Source organism: Schistocerca piceifrons, chromosome 2 (genome assembly GCF_021461385.2).
Source record: "Schistocerca piceifrons isolate TAMUIC-IGC-003096 chromosome 2, iqSchPice1.1, whole genome shotgun sequence".
Taxonomy (NCBI): domain Eukaryota; kingdom Metazoa; phylum Arthropoda; class Insecta; order Orthoptera; family Acrididae; genus Schistocerca; species Schistocerca piceifrons.
In genome coordinates, this window is record NC_060139.1 from 577,566,457 (window position 1) to 577,591,346 (window position 24,890).

The following is a 24,890-nucleotide window of genomic DNA, read 5'->3' on the forward strand; positions in this document are numbered from 1 at the left end:
AATTTGAAAGATAGTATTCAAGTCAACATTGTCAAAAGTTTTCTCTTAAGTATACAAATGCTAGAAACTTAGTTTACCTTTCCCTAATCTATCTTCCAAGACAGGTCGAAGGGTCAATATTGCCACATTTCTATGGAATCCAAACTGAACTTCACTGAGGCCAGCTTGTACGAATTTTTTGATTTGTCTGTAAAGAATTCGTGTTAGTATTTTGCAGCCGTAACTTATTAAACTGATAGTTCAGTAATTTTCGCACCTGTCAACACCTGCTTTCTTTGGGATTGGAGTTATTATATTCTTCTTGAAATCTGAGGGTATTTCGTCTTCTAATACATCTTGCTTACCAGATGGTAGAGTTTTGTCAGGGCTGGCTCTCCCAAAGCTATCAGTACCTGGATTCTGTTTATGATAAAATTACCTCTTCTCTCTCATAGTACGACAGTACTTCAATATGGTGGTCATCATATGAGGATTATTCCTATGCATTCCAAGATTTGCTGCAATGGTTCATGATGCATATAGAACGGAACAGGTGTACTTGAAATTTGTAGAAATAAGATACTTTTCTTTCACAAGCTGTCCACTTTTTGGTTGTTAGACACGTTGAGAACAAAAATACATCTGTACACCACAGTGAATGAGAACAGAAGAGCTATGATATGAGCATTCGAACAAGAGAGCTGTTGTAAAAAATTTGAAGGTACATCATTTTTAATTTCTCCACTGTCCTCTCTCCAATTACATTAGTGTGGCATAGTATGAATTAATATATCTTTGACACAGTCAACTGGTGCCTGCATGAATTAATACATCTCATTTGCCTATGCAGAAAAATCTTCTAGGTAACTATCCTGCTATCCATCTCCCTCAGCACCCTAGACTCCCCCCCCCCCCCCCCCCTCCTCACCCCGTCTCTCCCACCACCACTCAGAATGCTTCTTCCATCTTGCGCAGTTGCATGCGGTCTGTCCTTGGCAGCCTGAGAAAGTGATTGCATTTGTGTGAGTTGTGTTTGTGTGTGTGTAAATTTCTAATATTTGTCATGCATTATTTTTTTCTGACATGTTCTACATCTTGGAGGACCTCCTCAGTAAAGGTCAACTGGAATGAGAAAGTAAATCTAATCTAATCTAATCAAAAACTTCGTCCCACCACCATACAGAATCCAGAATCTAAACAGACCCGAAACACAGTCATGCACTTTTGGTTCAAAAGCATTAGCTCTGCAGAAGTTTTAGTCCTGTCCAAAGGCCATACCTTTCACCCCACTCCCAAATTCAAGTATGCAGAACTTGTTAAACACCCTCCTCCTTCTCCCAGTCCATACACTTTTTCACCAGCAATTGTACTAGTCACACTGAACCAAAGACCAGTATTGAACCCTGCTTTACTGCAGTCACTCCTCCATTCAACTGTGATAAACCTCCACTGCCTCAAAATCACCTCTTGTTAACTTCCTGAGTTTCTTAACCTTGAACCTAGCCACAGCATCATTCCCCAAATACCTCAACATGCAAGATAATCTTACATCCACAGAAAGAACCACAATCCATAACCAAATACTGATCCCGACATTATAATCTTACCTGCTGATGCAGGTTCCACTACTGTTGTTTTGAACTGCAAGGATTACCTGCAGAAGGACTCCATAACCTGTTATGTTCATCAAGTTACAAACCCTGTCACAGTGACCCCATTCCAGAAATCCAGCAGGATATCCAGTCTCTCTTCAAATCCTTAGGTCAATACGAGAACCTCTCCATAAAATCTATCTCTCTCATCATCCCTACCACTCCCTGCTCATGCTTCCTAAAATCCATAACATCAACCATACATGACACCCCATTGTGGCCAGTTACTGTGCCCCAACTGAGAGAATCTCTGCTCTCATAGACCAACACCTTCAGCCTGTTATCCACAGCCTACTCTCCTATAAAAAAGTTATGAGCCACTTCCTTCACCAACTTACCACGATTCCTGTTCCTTTACCACATGGTGCCCTGCTCTTCACTATTGATGCCACCTCCCTTTACGGTAACATCCCAAATTCCCATGGCCTTTCCAGTATTGAACACTACCTTTCCCAACACCTGATGGATCCAACACCTACAACTTCCTTCCTGATTACGATGACCAACTATATCCTCACCTACAATTACTTCTTCTTTGAAGGCTTCACCTACAAACAGAACTGGGGTATGACAGTGGGCACCTGCATGGAACCACCCTATGCCAGCCTATTTGTGGGCCATCTAGAGCAATCCTTTCTAACCAGCCAGAATCCCAAACCCCTCACTTTGTTCAGGTTCACTGATGGCATTTCGTGTCTGGATCGAGTGTGTTTACACCTTATTCACATTCCTCCTGAACCTCATCACATTCTCCCCTATTCACTTCACCTGGTACTCATCAACTCAATAAGCCACCTTCTTCGAAGTTGACCTCCAACTCATAGACAGCTACATCAACACCTCCATCCTTATCACATCTACCAGCCATCAGCAGTACCTCCACCTTGACAGCCGCCACCCATTCATTACCAAGAAGTCCCTTCCATACAAGCATGGCCACCCGTGGCCGCCACATCTATGGTGGCGAGCAGTCTTTCCCAAAATATACTGAGTGTTTCACTGACACCTTCACAGAACGTAATTACCATCCCAACCTTGTAGAGCAACAGATCTCCTGTGCCTTATTTCTGCAGTCACCCCCCCCCCCCCCCCTAACTCCCAAAGCCCCATTTCCTGGCCACAGTGGAGCATCCTCCTCATGACTCAGCACCACCCAGGACTGGAGCAACTGAATTACATTCTCCGCCAAGGTTTTGACTTCCTCTCGTCGCTACCTGAAATGAGGAATCTCCTACCCACTATCCTTCCCACCCCTTCCACAGTAGTACTGTGTTGCCCACCCAACCTACATAATATCCTTGTCCATCCCTACACAACGTCTGTTCCCAACCCCTTGCCTCATGGCTCATATCCCTGTAACAGACATAGATGGAAGACATGTTCCATACATTCTTCCACCACCACCTACTCCAGTCTGGTCACAAGGATCACATATTCCATCAAAGGATCCTTCCTACCAATCCCAGCTTTTGTGAATTACACTGGTGGTAGCTCTACCTGCTGTATATCATATGTGCCTTTAACCCTCATGGTCTCAGCCTTCATCAGTCATTGTCCTTCACTTGTCTATCCCCTTCTCTATTCCCACTCCAGCACTACACAGCCCTCTATTCCACCAATGCACCCACAGTCATTTTACTTCTCTCGTTTTCAGCATAAGTACATTCAGCAGCATATGTGGATACCGTCTGTAAAATCTGTTGTGAATGGATGCAGTAACAAAAAAACCAACAAATTTAGTTATGCAAAATGCAGAAATTTTTCAAATATCTCAGTATTTATGACATAATATCTCCTGAGCTGTGTGTAGTACCTTGATATAATTTTGTAGACACATTTATCAGTATATGTGGATACTGTCTTTGAAATTTATTGCGAATAGAGTTAGTAGCACAGAAGTAGTGAATTGCAACATTATGCACGTAGTGGCAGACTTTCATGCATCTCATTGTTTATGACATCATATCTCCAGAACTATGACAGGCAGGTGGTTCTTACTCCCACAGTAATTGTTGCCTGACAATAAGGGATAAGTTCTATATCTATATCTAGATCTATACTCCACAAGCCACCCAACGGTGTGTGGCGGAGGGTACCTTGAGTAACTCTATCGGTTCTCCCTTCTATTCCAGTCTCGTATTGCTCATGGAAAGAAAGATTGTTGGTATGCCTCGGTGTGGGCTCTAATCTCTCTGATTTTATCCTCATGGTCTCTTCGCGAGACACACGTAAGAGGGAGAAATATACTGCGTGACTCCTCAGTGAAGGTGTGTTGTCGAAACTTCAAGAAAAACCCGTACTGAGCTACTGAGCATCTCTCTTGCAGAGTCTTCCACTGGAGTTTATCTATCATCTCTGTAACACTTTTGCGATTATTAAATGATCCTGTAACGAAGCACGCTGCTCTCCGTTGGATCTTCTCTGTCTCTTCCATCAACCCTACCTGGTACAGATCCCACACTGGTGAGCAGTATTCAAGCAGTGGGCAAACAAGTGTACTGTAACCTACTTCCTTTGTTTTCGGACTGCATTTCCTTAGGATTCTTCCAATGAATCTCAGTCTGGCATCTGCTTTTTATATGGTCATTCCATTTTAAATCACTCCTAATGCCTACTCCCAGATAATTTATGGAATTAACTGCTTCCAGTCGCTGACCTGCTATATTGTAGCTAAATGGTAAAGGATCTTTCTTTCTATGTTTTCACAACACATTACGCTTGTCTTCATTGAGATTCAGTTGCCATTCTCTGCGCCATGTGTCTATTCGTTGCAGATCCTCCTGCATTTCAGTACAATTTTCCATTGCTACAACCTTTCTATATACTTCACCATCATCCGCAAAAAGCCTGAGCGAACTTCCGATGTTATCCACAAGGTCATTTATATATATTGTGAATAGCAACGGTCCTACAAAACTCCCATGCGGCATACCTGAAATCAGTCTTACTTTGGAATACTCCTCTCCATTGAGAATGACATGCTGCATTCTGTTATCTAGGAACTCTTCAATCCAATCACACAATTAGTCTGATAGTCCATATGCTCTTACTTTGTTCATTAAATGACTGTGGAAGGAACTGTATCAAATGCCTTGCGGAATTCAAGAAACATGGCATCTACCTGGGAACCCGTGTCTATGGCCCTCTGAGTCTCGTGGATGAATAGTGCAAGCTGGGTTTCACACAATCGTCTTTTTTGAAACCCATGCTGATTCCTACAGAGTAGATTTCTAGTCTCCAGAAAAGTCATTATACTGGAACATAATACGTGTTCGAAAATTCTACAACTGATGGATGTTAGAGATATAGGTCTATAGTTCTGCACATCTGTTCGATGTCCCTTCTTGAAAACGGGTATGAGCTGTGCACTTTTCTAATCTTTTGGAACGCTATGCTCTTCTAGAGACCAGTGGTTTAGGAGGAGATGTGGAAAAACAAACACACACACACACATGAATTTTTATAATATATATGGATTAAGTGCCCCCATTGTGCCGGTTAGGCCCATTTTTGCTTTATATTTAGTTTTGGAAACATAGAAAGTAGTCTTGTAGACCATGTGGTAGTAGACAACTAAGGCGATAAGAAAGAAAAGTTCAGATATTTGAAACATAAATTAAGGTCTGGGTTAACAGAGATAATTGTCTGTAACACAATCTGACATTTTAGTCACATGACTTACTGGTTTGTCTGTTGATTTCTTACATATATGTATCACTCTTTAAGGAGCTGAATAACAGAGCAGCAAGTGAAATTGCCATCAGAAAAGCTTTGGGAGAACTTGATGTTTGGGAAGTTGAAGCAAGATTCTCACTCATTGAACATGCTGATTCACAAGGACAGATTGTAACATTAATAAAGGATTTCAAGGATATATTAAATAAGGTAAATTTTATCTTCACTTGTCTTTGCAGATACACCGTAAATTGACAACTTACATTTCTGAGTGTGTTGCAGCACAGCTTCCGCTTGCCCAAGTTATCACAGGTGGTGTGTGTGTGTGTGTGTGTGTGTGTGTGTGTGTGTGTGTGTGTGTGTGTGATTATTAAAACACTCCTGTGAAATGGCTTATCTTCCCTCTCCAACATCCTGTACACCAAGAGGTTTCTGTCGTCATCCTCCACTAGTTATGTTGCTTGTTCTCCCATGTCTAGATCACTTGTTCTCTTTTTATTACATACATTATGTATCTAGTAATTTGCACCTCAAGACAGGTGTATGCTTGAATCCCTTAAATCCGTTTTGTTATTTCTACAGATAGGTGATAACCAGTGCCTTCTTCAGTCTATCAAGAACTCTCCAAACTACAGCAGCTTCACAGATCGTGCATCTATCTGGGAAAGAAGATTAACAGAGTTGGATGAATATTTAAACAGCTTAGCTCATATACAACGCAAGTATGTATAATCTTTTTAAAATAAATGGTTCCATGCTATAATGAAGTACTCAGAATATTTTTGAACATGATACTTACCACTTATGGCTGTCAGTATGTTTATTAGCTAAGATTTTAATTTCCACCAATTGTCATGTATGTTGAACATGATCACCCAAATTAATAATATCTCAAGCTTTCCTCTAAATCAACTGTTTGTATTGCTCTCAGGTGTCCAGCCATGTGCAATCATTCTCAAAGCATGATGGTTTGACAGCATGCCTTGCCGTCATTAAGTGCTACCTCAAGAATAAACTTCTTTTCAAAATAGTGCTTTCTTTACTCTATTACTGTTCTGTACACCTTCCCCATTACCTAGCTGCAGGCAGCATTGGATGGAGTGTACTCATTGGATGGTGAGTACTCATGATTATTAGATGTTGGGAATGAATTCCAGTCCCTCAGTGCTTTGCCACCATCGTCAAGTGTGCATATCACTCTTAGCCAGTGTTGGGACTTCAGTTGACTAATCAATAGGTCCCACACTTCACTGAAAGTGAAGTCACTGCCCCTATTATTCAGGCTTTTGGCAATTCCTGTTTCAACAGCCCCCCTTAAGAGACAGTCCCAAAAGACAAGATTTGTTCAAGTACTTCTGATTGTTCATATTTCATGGAGTCCTTTGTAACTTTGAAACATTTTTTTTGTGAGTTGGTTGAGTTCATTGTGTCTCGTCTGCTTCTGGCTCATTTCCTCAACTGTTTGCACAGTATTCCTGATGTATGGCTTACCACATTTTAGGTGGAATAACAATGGACACTCAGTTTACACTGTCAAGGAACATCACCTGCAATGTCTAGGACACTTACATCATATGGACCCTGCTCATCTTCCATGATGACTGCTTCCAGTAGCTGAGGGGTAAGTGCGACAGAATGTCAATCCTAAGGGCCCGGGTTCGATTCCCGGCTGTGTTGGAGATTTTCTCCGCTCAGGGACTGGGTGTTGTGTTGTCCTAATCATCATCATTTTCACCCGCATCGACGCACAAGTCACCGAAGTGGTGTCAAATCGAAAGACTTGCAACTGGGGAACTGTCTACCCAACGGGAAGCCCTAGCCACATGACATTTTATTTATTTATATCTTCCATGATGCACAGTATTAAGTGAGATAGCACTTTCCAAGAGACCACCTGGAAGTCCCACATTGTGCTTGAACGAATGTTTTTAATGTAGACTGTCACAAAAAGGGAGGAACTTACCATAGACCTCAGCAAATGGAAGTAGTTTGTCAAGGACAATAGCAAGTTCCATGATGGGACTTGGCTCAATAACTTAGCTGTGAAGGGAGGGTGTAGAGAAGTGCTTACAACTATCTCTTCTTCTGATGTGATGTACAACTGTGGGTATCAAGTTTGGTGCTACGTAAACCTCAGTAAGGCTTCCATAAAACGTCGCTGTGCCCCAAACCAAATCCATAAAAAGGTTTCCCACAGCATATCCACAGACACCTCTAGTCCTCCAAGCACCCACAAAAACCAGCTGCAGAGAAGTAGCCACATTATGATCCTACAGCATCCTGGTCTGGAATATCTGAAGCATATTCTTTGATTTTTGTCATGCCCAGAAGTGAGGAATATCCTGCCCACAGTCCTTCTCACCCCATCCAAAGTGATAATCCCCATGCAATCTATTCAATTTCCTATTGTATCCTTATGCGACATCCCCTCTCTCCTATACAGGCTTATCATCAGACAGAGGGTCACCTATGAAAGCAGCCATTTCATATACCAGTCCTACTCAATTCCTGTATGGCATTTTGTGTAGGAATGACCAACAATCAGCTGTTCACCCAAATGAATAGCCATTGCAAAACCATGCTCAGGAGCAGAGTTGACCATGCAGTGGCATAAAATGCTTGATTTCAGTGGATAATTTACAACTCTCATGGCAACTGGACCCCCAAACAACAGCTTTCATGAGCTGTACATATGAGATTTGTCCACACATCACATGCTTTGTACCCTTAACGCTTTGGAGACCACCCACTCAGAAAATTATTGAACCTAAGAAACTGAGCATTTATCCTATTGTTTACAGTGTTTCTGGCACATATGTAATTGATGTCTCTTAAAGAGTAATACATGTTAAAAGTAACTAAGCTTAAAGATTTATTTTAATCTTTGTTATAGTTCTTTGTGAGATTATAAGCTATAAAACAATGATGGCACAAAGAACACACATCAAAAAAAGTTTTGCATCACCCCTGTTCCCAGAGCTCCTGAAGACAGACGTTGACTGTGGATATTGTATCACAGACACAGTCCCTTTGACTCTTCAGAAATGTCACTAAATCTGCCCAAAGATGTAAACAATTATGCATGAGCAGTACCTATTAGACGGAGGGGATCCGACAGCCAATCAGTTCCAGTCATTCCACCAGGAAGGAAGTATACGGCTTGTGTTGTCTGTAGTTCAACTGTGTGTAGACGGTCAATACCACGGTTCGATTGTGTCCGCATTGTTACTTTGTGCCAGGAAGGGCTCTCAACAAGGGAAGTGTCCATGTGTCTCAGAGTGTACCAAAGTGATGTTGTACAGACATGGAGAAGATACAAAGAGACAGGAACTGTTGATGACATCCCTCACTCAGGCTGCCCAAGGGCTACTACTGCAGTGGATGACTGCTATGACAGATTATGGCTCGGAGGAACCCTGACAGCAACGCCACCATGTTGAATAATCCTTTCCGTGCAGCCACAGGACGTCATGTTACGACTCAAACTGTGCACAATAGGCTGCATGATGCCCAACTTCACTCCTGACTACCGAGCGAGGTGGCGCAGTGGTTAGACACTGGACTCGCATTCGGGAGGACGACGGTTCAATCCCGCGTCCGACCATCCTGACTAAGGTTTTCCGTGATTTCCCTAAATCACTCCAGGCAAATGCCGGGATGGTTCCTCTGAAAGGGCACGGCTGACTTCCTTCCCCATCCTTCCCTAATCTGATGAGACCAATGACCACGCTGTCTGGTCTCCTTCCCCAAAACAACCAACCAACCACTCCTGACATCCATGGCGAGGTCCACCTTTGCAACCATGGCACCATGCAGCATGGTACACATGGGCCAAACAACATGCCGAATGGACCGCTATGGATTGGCGTCACATTCTCTTCACTGATGAGTGTCACTTATGCCTTCAACCAGACAATCGTTGGAGACATGTTTGGAGGCAACCCTGTCAGGCCGAACACCTTAGACACACTGTCCAGCAAGTGCAACAAGATGGAGGTTCCGTGCTGTTTTGGGGTGGCATTATGTGGGGCCAATGCTGGTGGTCATGGAAGGCACCATATTGGCTGTACGATACATAAATGCCATCCTCCGACTGATAGAGTAACCATATCGGCAGCATATTGGCAAGGTATTCAACTTCATGGGTGACAATTCACACCCCCATTGTGCACATCTTGTGAATGACATCCTTCAGGATAACAATATCGCTTGACTAGAGTGTCCAGCATGTTCTCCAGACATAAACCCTATTGAACATGCCCGGGATAGATTGAAAAGGGCTGTTTATGGATGACATGACCTATCAACCACTCTGAGGGATCTACGTTGAATCGCCATTGAGGAGTGGGACAATCTGGACCAACAGTGCCTTGATGAACTTGTGGATAGTACGCCATGACAGACACAGGCATGCATCAATGCAAGAGGACGTGCTACTGGGTATTAGAGGTACCGGTGTGTACAGCAATCTGGACCACCACCTCTGAAGGTCTCGCTGTAGGGTAGCACAACATGCAGTGTGTGGTTATCACGATCAATAAAAAGGGCAGAAATGACATTTATGTTGATCTCTATTTCAGTTTTCTGTACAGATTCCAGAACTCTCGGAACCAAGATGATGCAAAACTTGTTTTGATGTGTGTATAATTATTCTCCCAAGAAAAAGTGTGAGTTGTGTTATTGAGCAATTTCTTCCTCTTGACCTTCCAAACTTACCTGCTCAATCAACAAATGTGACACATTTGTAGGATAATTATAGAAAACTGAAAAACTAAATTGAGTACACACCGAAATTACATCAATGTGATCATATCGACTCAGCCATTTGTGCCAGGCCTTGTTACATTTGCCAATGTTTCTTTCGATGTAATTCTAGAAATTGACAAGAGGAGACAGCACAACAGGAGACAGCACCAGTAAAGGAACAGGTAGGAAGATGTTTATACATTGTGCTCACATGAAATGAGTTTTTGAGTGATAGTTGGCTCATGCATCAAGAAAATTTCAGCCCGACTCCTTTTTTTTGACACAGAGCTGTAGCCTGAACTATACTTTGACTTGGTCTCCAAAGTGTTAATACTTCTGCCCTCAACCTCATCTTTTTGCCCCTGTGATTATGTTTCAAACAATGAATCCAAAAACAGAAGGTGTGAGTCATGTTTTTGTGATTCCGTACCTCATTGGTAAAAATGGGATCCTTGTAGCAGGCTGTGAGCAGCTAGTTGCCTGCAGGTACTGGTGTGGAGGACTGAGTAAACAGCGTGCGCACAATGTCACAGGTGCACAGAGCTGGGCAAACAGGTTACTTGCACCACTGTGCACAAAACACTGGCTAGGGAGGAGACCATGTACAATGCAATACAGAGTGACTTATTGTAACTAACAAAAAACATTAATATGAGCTAAAAGTATGAACTTTTTTTTAGTTTACGAAATACATTTCTGTCTGTTCATGAGTAATGAAATAATGAGTGTCAGTTCTCAAGCTGCAGCAAGACACAGAGTACTCTGTAAGTGATGGGTCATGCAGCTGGAACCTTTCTGCAGCTTTTGCTCTCTTCATTGCAGAAAACAGTTGTCCTCAACCATATGTTGAGCCAAACACAAATATGATGTCAGATATATCCCTGTGTAATTTGGGAAAGTTTGCTGCAAGATGATTGTGATACCACCTTACCACATGTGTAGTGTTGTAATATCTGTTTTTAACCAGTGTGCTACTTTGCAAATCTGTTAGTTCTAATTGCATTTCTGAAGGAACAGTATCTGGTACAACTGAAACTAGAGTATGAAACAGTTTTAACTCATTTTTTAAGCATTGCATGTCCTCAAACCTCACCTCAAAACTTTGACGAAGTTGCACGATTATTTGTTGCTAATCACCAAAACTTATGTCTTCTGGGAATTGGAGGGATGGAAAACATTAAAAAAAAGTTAAATTTCCACTACCAAGTTGCCTTTGAGAATAGATTAAGTTTGTGGATTAATGCATTAATTTTATCACATATATTAACAATTAATAAATCCTTTCCTTGAAGTGACATACCGTATTTACTCGAATTTAAGCCGCACTTTTTTTCCGGTTTTTGTAATCCAAAAAACCGCCTGCAGCTTAGAATCGAGTGCAAAGCAAGCGGAAGTTCTGAAAAATGTTGGTAGGTGCCATCACAACTAACTTCTGCCGTCGAATATATGTAGCGCTACACAGGCATGCTTTGTAGGCACAAAGATAAATACTGGCGCCAAAACCAATGCGTCAAAAAAAAAAAAAAAAAAAAAAAAAAAAAAAAAAAAAAAAAGGATGGAAGACGAGCTTTTTTTCTCCGCCCTGAGTTTCGACCACTGCATTTTCATACATTATCCAACGAAATAATACAAATTCCGAATTGTTCATCTTCGAATGTAGCAGAATTTCAATGTACTACGAAAATCCGACTGGCAAGACTGTTTGAGATGTTTGTCAATATGGCCAGCTCTAAGTTCTGAATTTTTTCCTACCTGTGAGAAGAGATGGTTGCTAATAGGAACCTGATGAAATGTGAATCACATGCAGTATTCTCTTCACCATAAGAGTAATACGAATATAAACATTTTACCATGTATGCTTTCGTGTTTCCTGCTATCTCATTTAAATCTTGTCTGCCTAATCAACTACGAAACTAGAGACAACAGCAAACGCAGAAGAATATACGTATCGTGTCATGTTTATATATTATTCTTATGCCTAATAGTGATACAGTCAGAAATGAAGCACGGCAACTGACTAGATTTTTAAATCTAAGATGACTCTAATTTCTGTGCAGAATTTGACGTACTAAAGAAGCGGCCGCAAAGATTTTCAAACGGGGAAAAATTTTCGCCTAACTCTTGTTCAGAATATGTTCTATCATACGCAGTCTATTATTTGGTTCTTGTTGATCATTATCAAAGAAAGCAGCAGTGTAAGTAACAACAAATAGCAGTCTCTTGCCATTGTTTCGCTAATGAGACGATTCCTCTCTCTTGTTTTTTAAATGTAAGCGGTGGTAGCACGCACAAAAGCAAGCCATGCCGCGAGCGGCGACAGGCCGTAAACACGCACTATCAGAATGCGACAAACAATGTATGACACAGCACAGTAATGCATTTTCAGCTTAGAGTGACGTAAACACCTATAACAAAGAAAACGGCACTTATCAGATCAAAGCAAAATAAGCAATCGATCCAAACCAGACGAAGCACGTGAAAAAGGAAGGGTACCCGTATAAATACGGACGGAACGCCTGACGCATAGCAATGGCTACGTGGTAAAGCTTAACTGCTAAGCTTACGACTCGAACCAAACTACTGTAGCTGTATCGTCATTCATTATACCTAAATTGTGTCTCATATTAGAATGGACCAACTTTGTTTCGATTTGGAGGTGCGGCCTAAAACTTTTCTCTCCCCTTGAATTTCGAGTCTCAGATTTCAGGTGCGGCTTAGATTCGGGAAATTTTTTTTTCCTTTATTTCGAGTCTCATTTTTCAGGTGCGGCTTAGATTTGAGTGCGGTTTAGATTCAAGTAAATACGGTATTTAAGCTGTTTAAATGTCTTGTAATGTCAGTTAGGAAGGCCAGGTCTTCTACCCATTTCTCATCGCTGAGTGATGGTTGCTTCTCTCCTTTCATTTCCATAAATAATGCAATTTCTTCCCAAACTGTGAAATATACAATGAGAACTTTGCCTCCACTAAGCCACTGTAATGTGGAGTGATAAGGAATGTCAGCGTAGGCTGCTTTCAGGTCATGCAAAGAGCCTTTGAACTGACAGTGGTTGACACTGTGGAGCCTTACAAAATTTACACACTTCACCTTGAACTTCACAATGTCAGCACATTTCACACTTTTAGCACAATGGGCTTCCTGGTGCACAAAATATTGTAGGCTTGATATTTCTTTCTGAAATTCCATCTCTATGTTTTCCTTCAGACGAGTCAAAAAACCTTGCTGGCTCGCAACCATTTGCAGTGCACTGTCTGTTGCTATAGAACATAGCCTGTCCCATGACAAGCACTTGTTTTCTACAGACTCACAAACAACCTCAAATATGTCTTCACTTGTTGTATACTCCATCGGTATCATGTCTAGCAGCTCCTTGAAAACCTGTCGTTCTAAATTAATACCCCTCACAATATAGCAAGCTGAGTAATGTCTGTGATATCTACAGCTTTGTCAAGAGCTAACAAAAAAGCTATAAAAGTCTGGCACTTCTGTTTTAGTTGATTTTCCAAATCTGTGCTTGTATTGTGAATCCAGTGAGATACTGTTTGCTTGGAGAGGTAAACTCCATCAAATTTCATAAAATCTGCTGGCATTAAGCACTCAACAACAGTGAGCAAGCATGATTTCACCAAGGGACCCATTGAGAATGGTGGTCCAGTTGTTGCAACTTTGTAGCTTGTTTGAAGCACCACATCAATTCAGTCTACAGTAGTAGCACAAAACATATGTAATAATGAAATCAATACAAATACAGAGTGTGTAGAAGAAGTATGTATTCATTAATTATATTTATGTACTTATTTTGCCTCAGATATACCTGTTGCTGAACTTCATTCTTCAGCGCAACTGTCCGGCTCGTCGTACTGAGTTGATTGAGAAAACATGTAGTGATGCTGTATCTTATACTTCTTTGTTTGTGACACAACAAGACACTGAGGCAACCCATCTTTCTCAACAAACAAAAACCGTTCTTTCCAACTTGGTGAAAAAGGCAATGGGCTGCTTCTGGAAATCTTTGTCATCACTAAGTCCACTACAAAGCACAAGACGTAACTAAGCGACAGGCACATAATGCAGCAGTGCATACGCACAGTTAAATTGACCCTTACGGGCAGCCTATCCCCTAGCACCTGCTCGCTGGGTGAGCCTGTGAGTGCCCTTAGGTGCCTGTGCCCCATGGGGCTGACTTTGAACAGCCTGCCTGATATGATTACTTTGTTGTCTGTCTCTCTGTCTGTTAAGACCCCTTCTTCTCAGGAATGGGTAGCTGTATCAAGTGGAAATTCACATCAAATATTAAAGTCTTTGGTCCCTTGATTGTGTAAAAAATTAAAGCTTCTAAGTCAACACAGTCAAAATATACAGCATTTTATGCCACATGTTTTTATGCTTGCAAGCCTACCCATTAATTAGAATGATTTAAGTCTGTGTAGACAAAAGATATTTAAAGAAAGTGATGGAAGATGAGGAGTGTTTCGGGTAAGGTGAAAACTAGTTGTAAAATGTCTAGATATTATAAGATGAATCTAGTGGATAGTAACCTTAATTGTTGCTGATTATTATAATCAATACTAAGAATGTGAGCCATAGAGCTTTTCCTTGGATTTATTGTACAAAATGAAGAGCAGCATTACGTAATCTGTTTTATGCCTGGAAACATATTTCACTCAATAATCAGTATTTTAATTTCATGTTATAACAAATTTGCTCCTACTTTACATCATAACACTGGAACTGTGCTGTGACTCTAATAAGTTAGCTTACTGATTAGTAGTTAAGCTCTAGTCTTTGTCCCTTGACCTTATTATCATATGTCTATTTAGGTGTAGATATTGTGCATTATATCTGGTGGTTGAAATAATTAAATTCTTTATTACAGATGGGTATATTTGGAACCCATATTTGGTGCTGGAACATTGTCACATGATTTGGCTCGTTTTCAACGTGTTGATCGTGACTTCCGTTTGATCATGTCAGATGTAGCACGTGATCCCAGAGTAGTGATGCTCTGTAAAGTGCGTGGTCTCTCTCACATGCTGGCAAGACTGCGTAATCAACTGTCTCTTTGCCAAAACAGTCTAAACACATTTTTAGAGGTATGAATAACAATTATATCTGCTACACAGTGAACCTTTACAATATTTTCCTGGAATGGTAGGTAGTTTGTTACAGTTTTTGAAGTATTTATAGAAAATAATATGGACACTGTTAAACTGTGTGGCTGTGTTCATTTTCTTCTCATCAGGGTCTCTCTTAATATTTGAAAATCCATTAGTGTTGTTCAGTGCCTAAGCCACAAATGTTCTTGCATTTTAGATTAATCTTGATGAGGAAAGAAATAAACTCTCAGTTCCAGGATATAATCATTAATCCTTCCATTTGGTAAGGAAAGAAAGAAATCCTCAATTCTGTGGAGTAATCATTAATCTTTCCATTTTCTTTGTTCAGAACTTTACCATGTGCTGAAATTCCAAATCAATCAGAGGCAAAGTAGGTGTAGGGCTAATGCCACATGTTTATATTATGTATACCTGTTAAAAAATTCATGTTATGCTCAAAGATAACTCATCCATAATCTGACTGGAGGGCAGCTGCACAGCTAAAACAACCAAACTATGCCTGACCAATATTTCCAATTTTTTGTTTTAGGAATAATTTCTAAAGTATTGGAATTGTTAATGAGAAGAAGGTAATGATATTCTTAGTGTTGTGCTGCTTGCGTTTGATAGAACTTCAATAGTTTTATAAAGTTTGTTCTCTACAGTGGGATAGACAGGTGTCACAGATATTATTAAAAGGCACCCAAATAACTACATATACAAGGTGTGATCAAAAAGTAATGGGAATTGTTTTAATATCATGGGTTTTACACATTTGATTTTCAAAATTTTTTCTGTCTTGGTGGTACCCATGTTTCTGATGCAAGTCTGCATTTTCAGCTGTTTTGAATATTTACTTATTGTTGATATTGTTATACATGTCTTCGAGTGCTCAAGAAATTTTTACTTTCGCAAAGATGGCTCAAAGAATTTGCATTAAATTTTGCTTGAAAAATGGAGTTAAGTGCAGCACTGCATTCAAAATGTTGACCTTGGCTTTTGGCAAATCTGCTATGAGTCAGACAAGATTTTGTGGGTAGTATAAACATTTCAAAGAGGGTCGAGAAGACATTGAAGATGATGACTGACCTTAGACTCCTTAGCACATCAGTTACTGATGACAGTCTGGAAGAAGTAAAGAAACTAGTTCTAGAAAATTGTCGAATCACCATCAGAAAGGTTGCTGATGATTCCGGCATATCGTTTGACTCATGCCAAGCAGTTTTCTTGGCTGGTTTTGGCATAAATCGTGTAGCAGCAAAGTGTCTTCTGAAATTGTTGAATTTCAACCAAAGATGACGTGAAGTAGACATCACTCAGGAGTTAGTGTATGAAGTCGACAGCAATGCAGAACTTCAAAAGAAAGTTTTAACAGGTGAAAAACTTGGGTATTTGGTTATGACATCAAAAGCAAGCCAAATTGTACCAATGAAAATAGCCTGAAGAGCCAAGACTGAAAAAAGAAATCAGCAAGTTATAAATGTTGTCATTTATTGTGTATTGCTCATGTCTTCTTTTATGGTAACCATACGTGCGCGGTCCAAGATGACTGTGGGTTCATTAATTTGTTTCCTGGTTACTGCTCCTCTCTTCTTCTAGTTAATTTCTGTGAGTTAATTGCAGCCATTAGCAGTCCAAAAGTGAAAGTGACACCCATAGCCAGTACACAGTATCTAATTACAGCTTTTTGATTCTTAAATTTTCCTGTTTATTTGAATCAGTTTCTAGCTCTGTTTCTATTTAGAATTTCACATGACTAAAAGATTTTTTATGGGTGTTTGTTTTCTATGAAGATTTGTTCATCCATTCCATATTGCTATTTGATCTCTCACTTAAGGTTTGGTGCTCTATCTGTGCTCTCCCACATTTTACCAGGCCTTCTCCATCTTCTCCATTTCCATCTCCATCTCCATCAATCTTCTGTGTGTACTGTACCAAATTTGTACTAACTCAATGCTTTTTTTTATATAAATGCTCATATTTCAGAACAGCCATAAATAGTTTTTATGATATCCCATGTGAAGTGTAACTGAAGTCTATAATCATATATCCTAATCTTATTTGTTACAGGAGAAGCGTTCAGCATTTCCTCGGTTTTATTTTCTTAGTGATGATGATCTTCTTGAAGTACTTGGTCAGTCAACAAGGGAACGAGTAATCCAGGCTCACTTACGTAAATTATTTGCTGGTGTACATACAGTCAGTTTGGACAGCTCTGGACAGTTGGTGACTGCAGTGCATTCTCTTGAAGGTGAAATTGTAACATTAAAGAAAGCTGTTAGCATCAGTAATGATGTAGAAGTAAGTATAAATATGGTGATGAAGAGTACCAGAAATTATCCATAATGTTCTGATAAAATGGGATGTTCTTGGTGCCTTGTTATTAATTTTTACTATTATCCAGTCAGTTTAAAGTACAATGCACAGTGAGGTGGAGAATTTTTTTTTTAATGGGACTCAACTGCTGAGGTCATTAGTCCCCTAGAACTTAGAACTAGTTAAACCTAACTAATCTAAGGACATCACAAACATCCATGCCCGAGGCAGGATTCGAACCTGCGACCGTAGCAGTCTTGCGGTTCCAGACTGCAGCGCCTTTAACCGCACGGCCACTTCGGCTGGCTGGAGAAATTTTTATAAACAGGGTTTATCATAAGGGTGATGATAACTGAATTGTAAAATCAGTAGATTTAGGTTTGCTTCACATTTTCTTATCAGTCTTAGCAGTTTCCATGATAATAGTGTCACAAGCCGAGTGGAGATCAAATGATAGTTTTCTAAAGTTTCTTCTCACAAATTTTAGCAACTACCCTTAATAGTATTTCCACATTTTAAGAAAAACTGGTCACTATATACAAAAGTTCATTGAATGTTAACACTATGAAGTTATTCATTCCGTAAATGCAGCCTGCAACATTGTTGTTGGAACAACTTTGTAAATTATATTTGATTAAGTTTTGTTACATCAGGGTAGTGTGCTGGCATAGTCATCAGTGCAAACTGATGTGTTAAGTACGAATAAATGTCATCATGGCTTTTACAATAATCATTTGCTACAGTTAAAAATAATAAGACTAATTACATCCAGCCTATCTCAAAAGATCATTGTTTGATTAATATTTTATTTATTGATGCAAGTATTGAAATGCATTTTCAAATGTATATATATAGACACACACATACTAGCTTTTTATCCAAAGCTTGAGCTGCATTCGCATTTGCATCATACGTTACACACATATCCTCCTGCCTCTTCTCTCTGTCCATATTGTCCTCTCCCTTCTCCCTGACTGGACTCACTTTCGGGAGGACAATGGTACAGACCTGTGTCTGGCATCCGGATTTAGGTTTCCCATGATTTCCATGAATTGCTTCTTGCAAATGACTAGATGGTTCCTTTGATAGGGCATGGCCGATCTACTTTCCCATCCTTCCCTAAACCGATGGGACTGATGACCTCACTATTTGGTCCCCTCCCCCAAACCAACCAACCAACTTTCCCTCTGTCCGTCTCCTCCTCACACACTGTTTCTGTCCATTTTCTCCTCAACTGTCTCTGCCGATCTCCTGCTCTACCCTCTCTCTGTCCACCTCTGTATTCCCCCATTTCTCTGTCCATCTCTTCCTTCCCCCTCTCTCTTTCAATTGCCTCTTCACCCCAATCTGTCTCATTCTGTCCCCCCTCTCATTCAGTCCCCTCCTCACCCCTTCATATCTCACCCTCCACTATCTCTGTGTCCATCTCCTCCTCCGCCTCTCACTGTCCAGCTCCTCCTTCCCCTTCTCTTGGTCCATCTCTCCGTTCCCCCTTTTCTCTGTCCATCTCCTCCTCCCACCTCTCTGTCCATCACTTCCTCCTCCCTTCCTTTGCCCATTTTATCCTCCATCCTCTCTCTGTCTGTCTCCTACGTCAGTCCAATGGAAGCTGGTTCTTACCCACACAGTACTTCATTCCAGACAGTAAGTAGTATGTGTACGAAGTTTGGTTGAAGTCAGTCCAGGGATTTAGGAGGAAATATGGAAGACACACACACACACACACACACACACACACACACACACACACACACACACTTTGTATTGTACACTACAATTAGAATTAGCTTAGCTGTTGTTCAAAATTTGTTATTAATTTATTGTATTACACATTTAAGAATAAGAGCTTCAATAATTTTAGTGCAATTAAATATAAAATCTGAACTTGGATATAAAAAATGAAAACTACGAGGGCAGTTCAATAAGTAATGCAACACATTTTTTTTCTCGGCCAATTTTGGTTGAAAAAACCGGAAATTTCTTGTGGAATATTTTCAAACATTCCCGCTTCGTCTCGTATAGTTTCATTGACTTCTGACAGGTGGCAGCGCTGTATGGAGCTGTTAAAATGGCGCCTGTAACGGATATGCGTTGCAAACAATGGGCAGTGATCGAGTTTCTTTTGGCGGAAAACCAGGGCATCTCAGATATTCATAGGCACTTGCAGAATGTCTACGGTGATCTGGCAGTGGACAAGAGCACGGTGAGTCGTTGGGCAAAGCATGTGTCATCATCGTCGCGAGGTCAAGCAAGACTGTCTGATCTCCTGCGTGCGGGCCGGCCGTGCACAGCTGTGACTCCTGCAATGGCGGAGCGTGCGAACACACTCGTTCGAGATGATCGACGGATCACCATCAAACAACTCAGTGCTCAACTTGACATCTCTGTTGGTAGTGCTGTCACAATTGTTCACCAGTTGGGATATTCAAAGGTTTGTTCCCGCTGGGTCCCTCGTTGTCTAACCGAACACCATAAAGAGCAAAGGAGAACCATCTGTGCGGAATTGCTTGCTCGTCATGTGGCTGAGGGTGACAATTTCTTGTCAAAGATTGTTACAGGCGATGAAACATGGGTTCATCACTTCGAACCTGAAACAAAACGGCAATCAATGGAGTGGCGCCACACCCACTCCCCTACCAAGAAAAAGTTTAAAGCCATACCCTCAGCCAGTAAAGTCATGGTTACAGTCTTCTGGGACGCTGAAGGGGTTATTCTGTTCGATGTCCTTCCCCATGGTCAAACGATCAACTATGAAGTGTATTGTGCTACTCTTCAGAAATTGAAGAAACGACTTCAGCGTGTTCGTAGGCACAAAAATCTGAACGAACTTCTCCTTCTTCATGACAACACAAGACCTCACACAAGTCTTCGCAACCGAGAGGAGCTCACAAAACTTCAGTGAACTGTTCTTCCTCATGCACCCTACAGCCCCGATCTCGCACCGTCGGATTTCCATATGTTTGGCCCAATGAAGGACACAATTTGTGGGAGGCACTACGTGGATGATGAAGAAGTTATTGATGCAGTACGACCAGTGGAATGGTACTGTGCAGGCATACAGGCCCTCATTTCAAGGTGGCGTAAGGCCGTAGCATTGAATGGAGATTACGTTGAAAAATAGTGTTGTGTAGCTAAAAGATTGGGGAATAACCTGGTGTATTTCAATGCTGAATAAAACAACCCCTGTTTCAGAAAAAAAATGTGTTGCATTACTTATTGAACTGCCCTCGTACATAATCAGACAAAAGTATCATATCTATTTAAAATTTTGGCTGCCAATGCTGCAAGGGTAATTCAAAATTGTTGGTTTCTCTTTTGCAAAATATATTGCTTCTTGAGACAATGCAATTAGCTATTATGAAAACAGCAGCAGATTATCATTCTGCAGCTCCTTTTTTTATATAAAAAAATTGTTGCTTCCTCAGTCACATTAAATTGCTGCTGTTTATATCTCAGTGCCAATTCAGTGTCATTGTGACTGCATTCATATTTATTATAGAATGTGCCCTACAGATAGAGGTTCATGTATGTGAACACAATGCTGCTACTTAGTATGCAGCAGTTGAGAATTATATAGGCCAAACACAGCAGATGTTGCATGAATCAGTTCCATTAACTTTTAAACATAAGCAAGATACAGCATAGACAAGTATATTAATACTGAAGACTTCTGAAATCAGAGGCAAAGACACTATGAGGCAATGACACTAATACCAATTTCACTCATCTTTGTACTGGCGTGGAATTAGATTGGAGCAGTACTCCTGCATTTTCATTTGTGGATGAATATTTTAAAATGGACTTCACCATTTCTGTTTTGCTTTGTCACCCTCAATTTCAGGCCTTGTCACATCTGGACGCTTAAGTTGTGTGCTACTAACAGACTCTACTATATATGGGCTGAAATTCTTTGGACTTTGTTAGAGATCTTTTGCTAATATTGTGTGAATTGTTATTATGAAGGCTTCACACATTGCCCTCTTGACAGCCACATTTCATGGCACATGATTTGTTGTACACCTACTATGCAATAGTCTCTGTTTCTCTAGAAGTCAGTGGTTATTATGAAGGCTTCACACATTACCCTTTTGACAGCCACATTTTGTGGCACGATTTGTTGTACACCTATTATGCAACAGTCTCTGTTTCTTTAGAAGTCACTTTATATTAACTATACCATGAAGGGTCCCTCCTATCAAGAACTGAAAGTCGAGCCATTGTTCTTCTGCATGCTTCTGACCGGGGCTAAATGTTTCAAGAGTGTCATTGAAATATGACAGTACTGTGTTTTCATCTAGTTTGCTGAACATATTAATCTTTTTATGTATTTTAGTCTACATTGGTATTCACAGTATCTTCAACTGCTTCTAAGTTGCTGTTACCAATTTCAATACAGACATCCTAAGAGAGATCAGGTCTGTACTTTTGGCCAGTATATCAAATGTATATCTGTCATCAGTGCACTTCCATACTATCTGTTGAAGATAGTTTTCAGAGAAGGCATTTAATAATGTTTCACAGGATTTCATATCACATCCATCACTTATTAGAGTGTTGTGATGGTGGTATGATTGTGGAACTTATTTACTCTTGAACTGAGCTTTTCCTTAAAGTGCCCAATTGTATACAGGGTGAGTATGCTGGTCAACAGAAAGATCTAATTACAAGTTTATACCCACTTTTGATACTCAGTCTTTCCCAAGCAATCTCATATGCAGTCTCAGTTTATATCTTGGTAGAAATGAGTTTTTTTTTGTCTTTGGCAACAAATATGTTACCTCTATTTGACATCAGCCTATCCATTCAATGTACACTGTCTGTGGGTCCCATAACAAATTTGAGTAACAAGGGATATTGAACGTACATAAAGAAGGGCAGCAGGAATGCCACAGATTTCTTTGACTTACAGAAGAGCCTCTTGTAGCTCCGGAAAACCCTGAGCTGTTAGACACGTGAAGATAAATGCCAACTTTTCCCCAATCCCCTGCTTACAATATTCCAAGAACCAATATTAAATGAGGAATATAGGAATATTCAATCTCCTACATATTGCTCTCATTTGGACTGAGAAAATAAGGCTAAAGTAATGAAATAGGGAAACCCTAATAATGACACACTGGGAAGTACTCTCTGCAATACACTTCACAGTGGTTTGCACTGTATTGTAGACATAAATTTAGGTGTAGATGTAACACTATTATGAGAAGGAAAGTTGCCGCTCACCATGTAGAGGACATGCTGAGTCACAGATAGGCACACACAGTTAAAGCTTTCGGTCTTTAAAGCCTTCATCAACAACAGACACACGTTCGCAAGTGCAAGCATGTGTGCGTGCGTGCGGATGCAGTATGTCCGTGACATACTGTTGTACCATTTGATTTCCATCTGTCGCTACCAGCTATGATGTGAAGTCATAGCTGAGAGCTCTCTGCAGCATGATGTCAGGGGAAATGCCACTGTTCCTCTCCATTACATTGGAAGAATGCGACCTAGGTCACCATCTTACTTATTGATGATGTTCATCTGGGGTAGTGCAGAGATACAGTTGATTGCTGAGTGCAGTGTGATGCCATTCATTAGCACTCTGTGCTTCCTGGTCACGTCACTACTCCAAACACAGCTGTATGTATTGTGATGTTAGTAACAGCCTATGCATGGGACAGTAATTCCATAGTCTGGCTGCTGCTATTTTATGACCAATGGTGCAGCATGATACGGCTTGTTGTAGGGAGTCCATTACTGCTTCTTTGATTGCAGGTGCAGATGTGGAAGTGTTATATGGCGATCTTCCTTTGTGATGGTCAGATGTGATTGACCAGAACTTTGTTGATGTATTAGCGTGCCTTCATGTTTTTATGCATCCAACTTCAGGTCACTGTCGTATCCGAATATTCCATAAGTACGGTTTTTGCAGAATTCAATCCGCTGCGATTTGAAGACCCACACCGTGGTGTTTCAAAATTTTTCAGGTGCTAATAATGCTGTTTCACACAAGTAGGTGGCACTGAGTGGCATCTCCTTGCCCTTCTTAGTGATCACTCAACATCTGATGCTGTTCACGCACTATAGATCCCTACCAGTTCTGATAACAGTCCTAAACACAAACAACACTAATTCACTCTGAAAACTGTTCCACCTGTAACACCAGAATTGCAACCCCAGTCATTTACAGACACACCAATGTTGTGTATTCATGGGGCTCCACTTTTTTGTCGTGCAGTATATATTTGCTGATACCATTTTGTATTGAGTGATTCACTGCAAAAGTTTTGAGAAGAGTTTTCTAATGGAATGTTAATTCTCACTTTCTGTGAGTAGGCTAAGAATAGCACATTTATTAAGTGATCCATAATACTATGAACTTTTACTAGTTATTATAGTTGGTGCCAAGGCTGAGTTTTTTCCCTTCTGCTCAACACTCAGTCACTGTCAGCTTTAAACTGGAAAGGGAACACCTGTTGTACAATTATTATGATTTCAGTAGTCAGTTAATTGAGTCGTAAAGCACTATGCAGTTGCAGGAGAATTTCAGGAAACTCTCAACATCCTGTGAAGAGGTATTTATGTGTTTTTTTTTCTAATCCCGAAGAAGAAGGGCTTCACTGGAGGACAAGTAGGAGACAGGACATTTGAAATGATGTTTGATAGCATTCTGACCTGAAAGTTATGCTACAAATTAAATCAAAATTCTCGTCTGAAATCTTACTTGTCTGTGTCCAAGTCAGAAAAGTTTCAATGTGATGAATATCTCGTTTTTTTTTTTTTCTGATGAGTGAAAGAGCATTGATATGAAATTGTTCGAAGAAATCTTGTGAGTATTCTTTAAGAGCACCTCTAAATGTGTGCCATATATTACTCTTGTTGATGAAATCTGGATTTATCAGTTTGATCTAGAAATCAAGTGTTTGAGAACACTGATGAACATCCTCCAATTGAAGTGAACCATCTAGTAAATGCCAAAAACAAAATTCTGACAACTTGCTTTCTGAAAAGTGATCATGTTGCATTCTGCCTCTGGAAGAATGTCTGCCCCTGGTAGCTGAGTGGTCAACGTGATGGAATGTCCTACCTAATGGCCCGGATTTGATTCCCGTCTGGGTCAGAGATTTTCTCCCCTCAGGGACTGGGTATTGTGTTATCCATATAATCATCCTTTCATCCCCATCTACACGCAAGTCGCCCAAGTGGTGTCAACCCAAAACTCTTGCACCGGGCAAATGGTTTACCCAATGGGAGGCCCTCACCGCATGGCATTTTCTGGAAGAATCAAGGGTTTTTTACTGTTCATTAGTGACCATTGGTATGCGTACAAAAGTGTTTGAATCTGTGAGAAGTGTGCCCAAGGAAAAGACTTTGGTGCGTTATCCTGTGTGAAGACATTGCATCTACACTCGTAGCTAGTCTCACTTTTCAGTCATGAGGACCT

General features: G+C 40.6%; 1 protein-coding gene across 1 annotated transcript in view; it reads left to right on the plus strand.

Annotated features, from left to right (window-relative positions):
• Positions 1-24,890, plus strand: part of LOC124777773 (cytoplasmic dynein 2 heavy chain 1) — an 829,086-nt gene that overhangs the window by 288,670 nt on the left and 515,526 nt on the right. The window contains exons 22-25 of the mRNA XM_047253283.1: positions 5,358-5,516; positions 5,889-6,028; positions 14,929-15,145; positions 17,219-17,449. Coding sequence (XP_047109239.1) covers positions 5,358-5,516; positions 5,889-6,028; positions 14,929-15,145; positions 17,219-17,449 — 747 coding nt within the window. The remainder of the gene's footprint in view (positions 1-5,357; positions 5,517-5,888; positions 6,029-14,928; positions 15,146-17,218; positions 17,450-24,890) is intronic.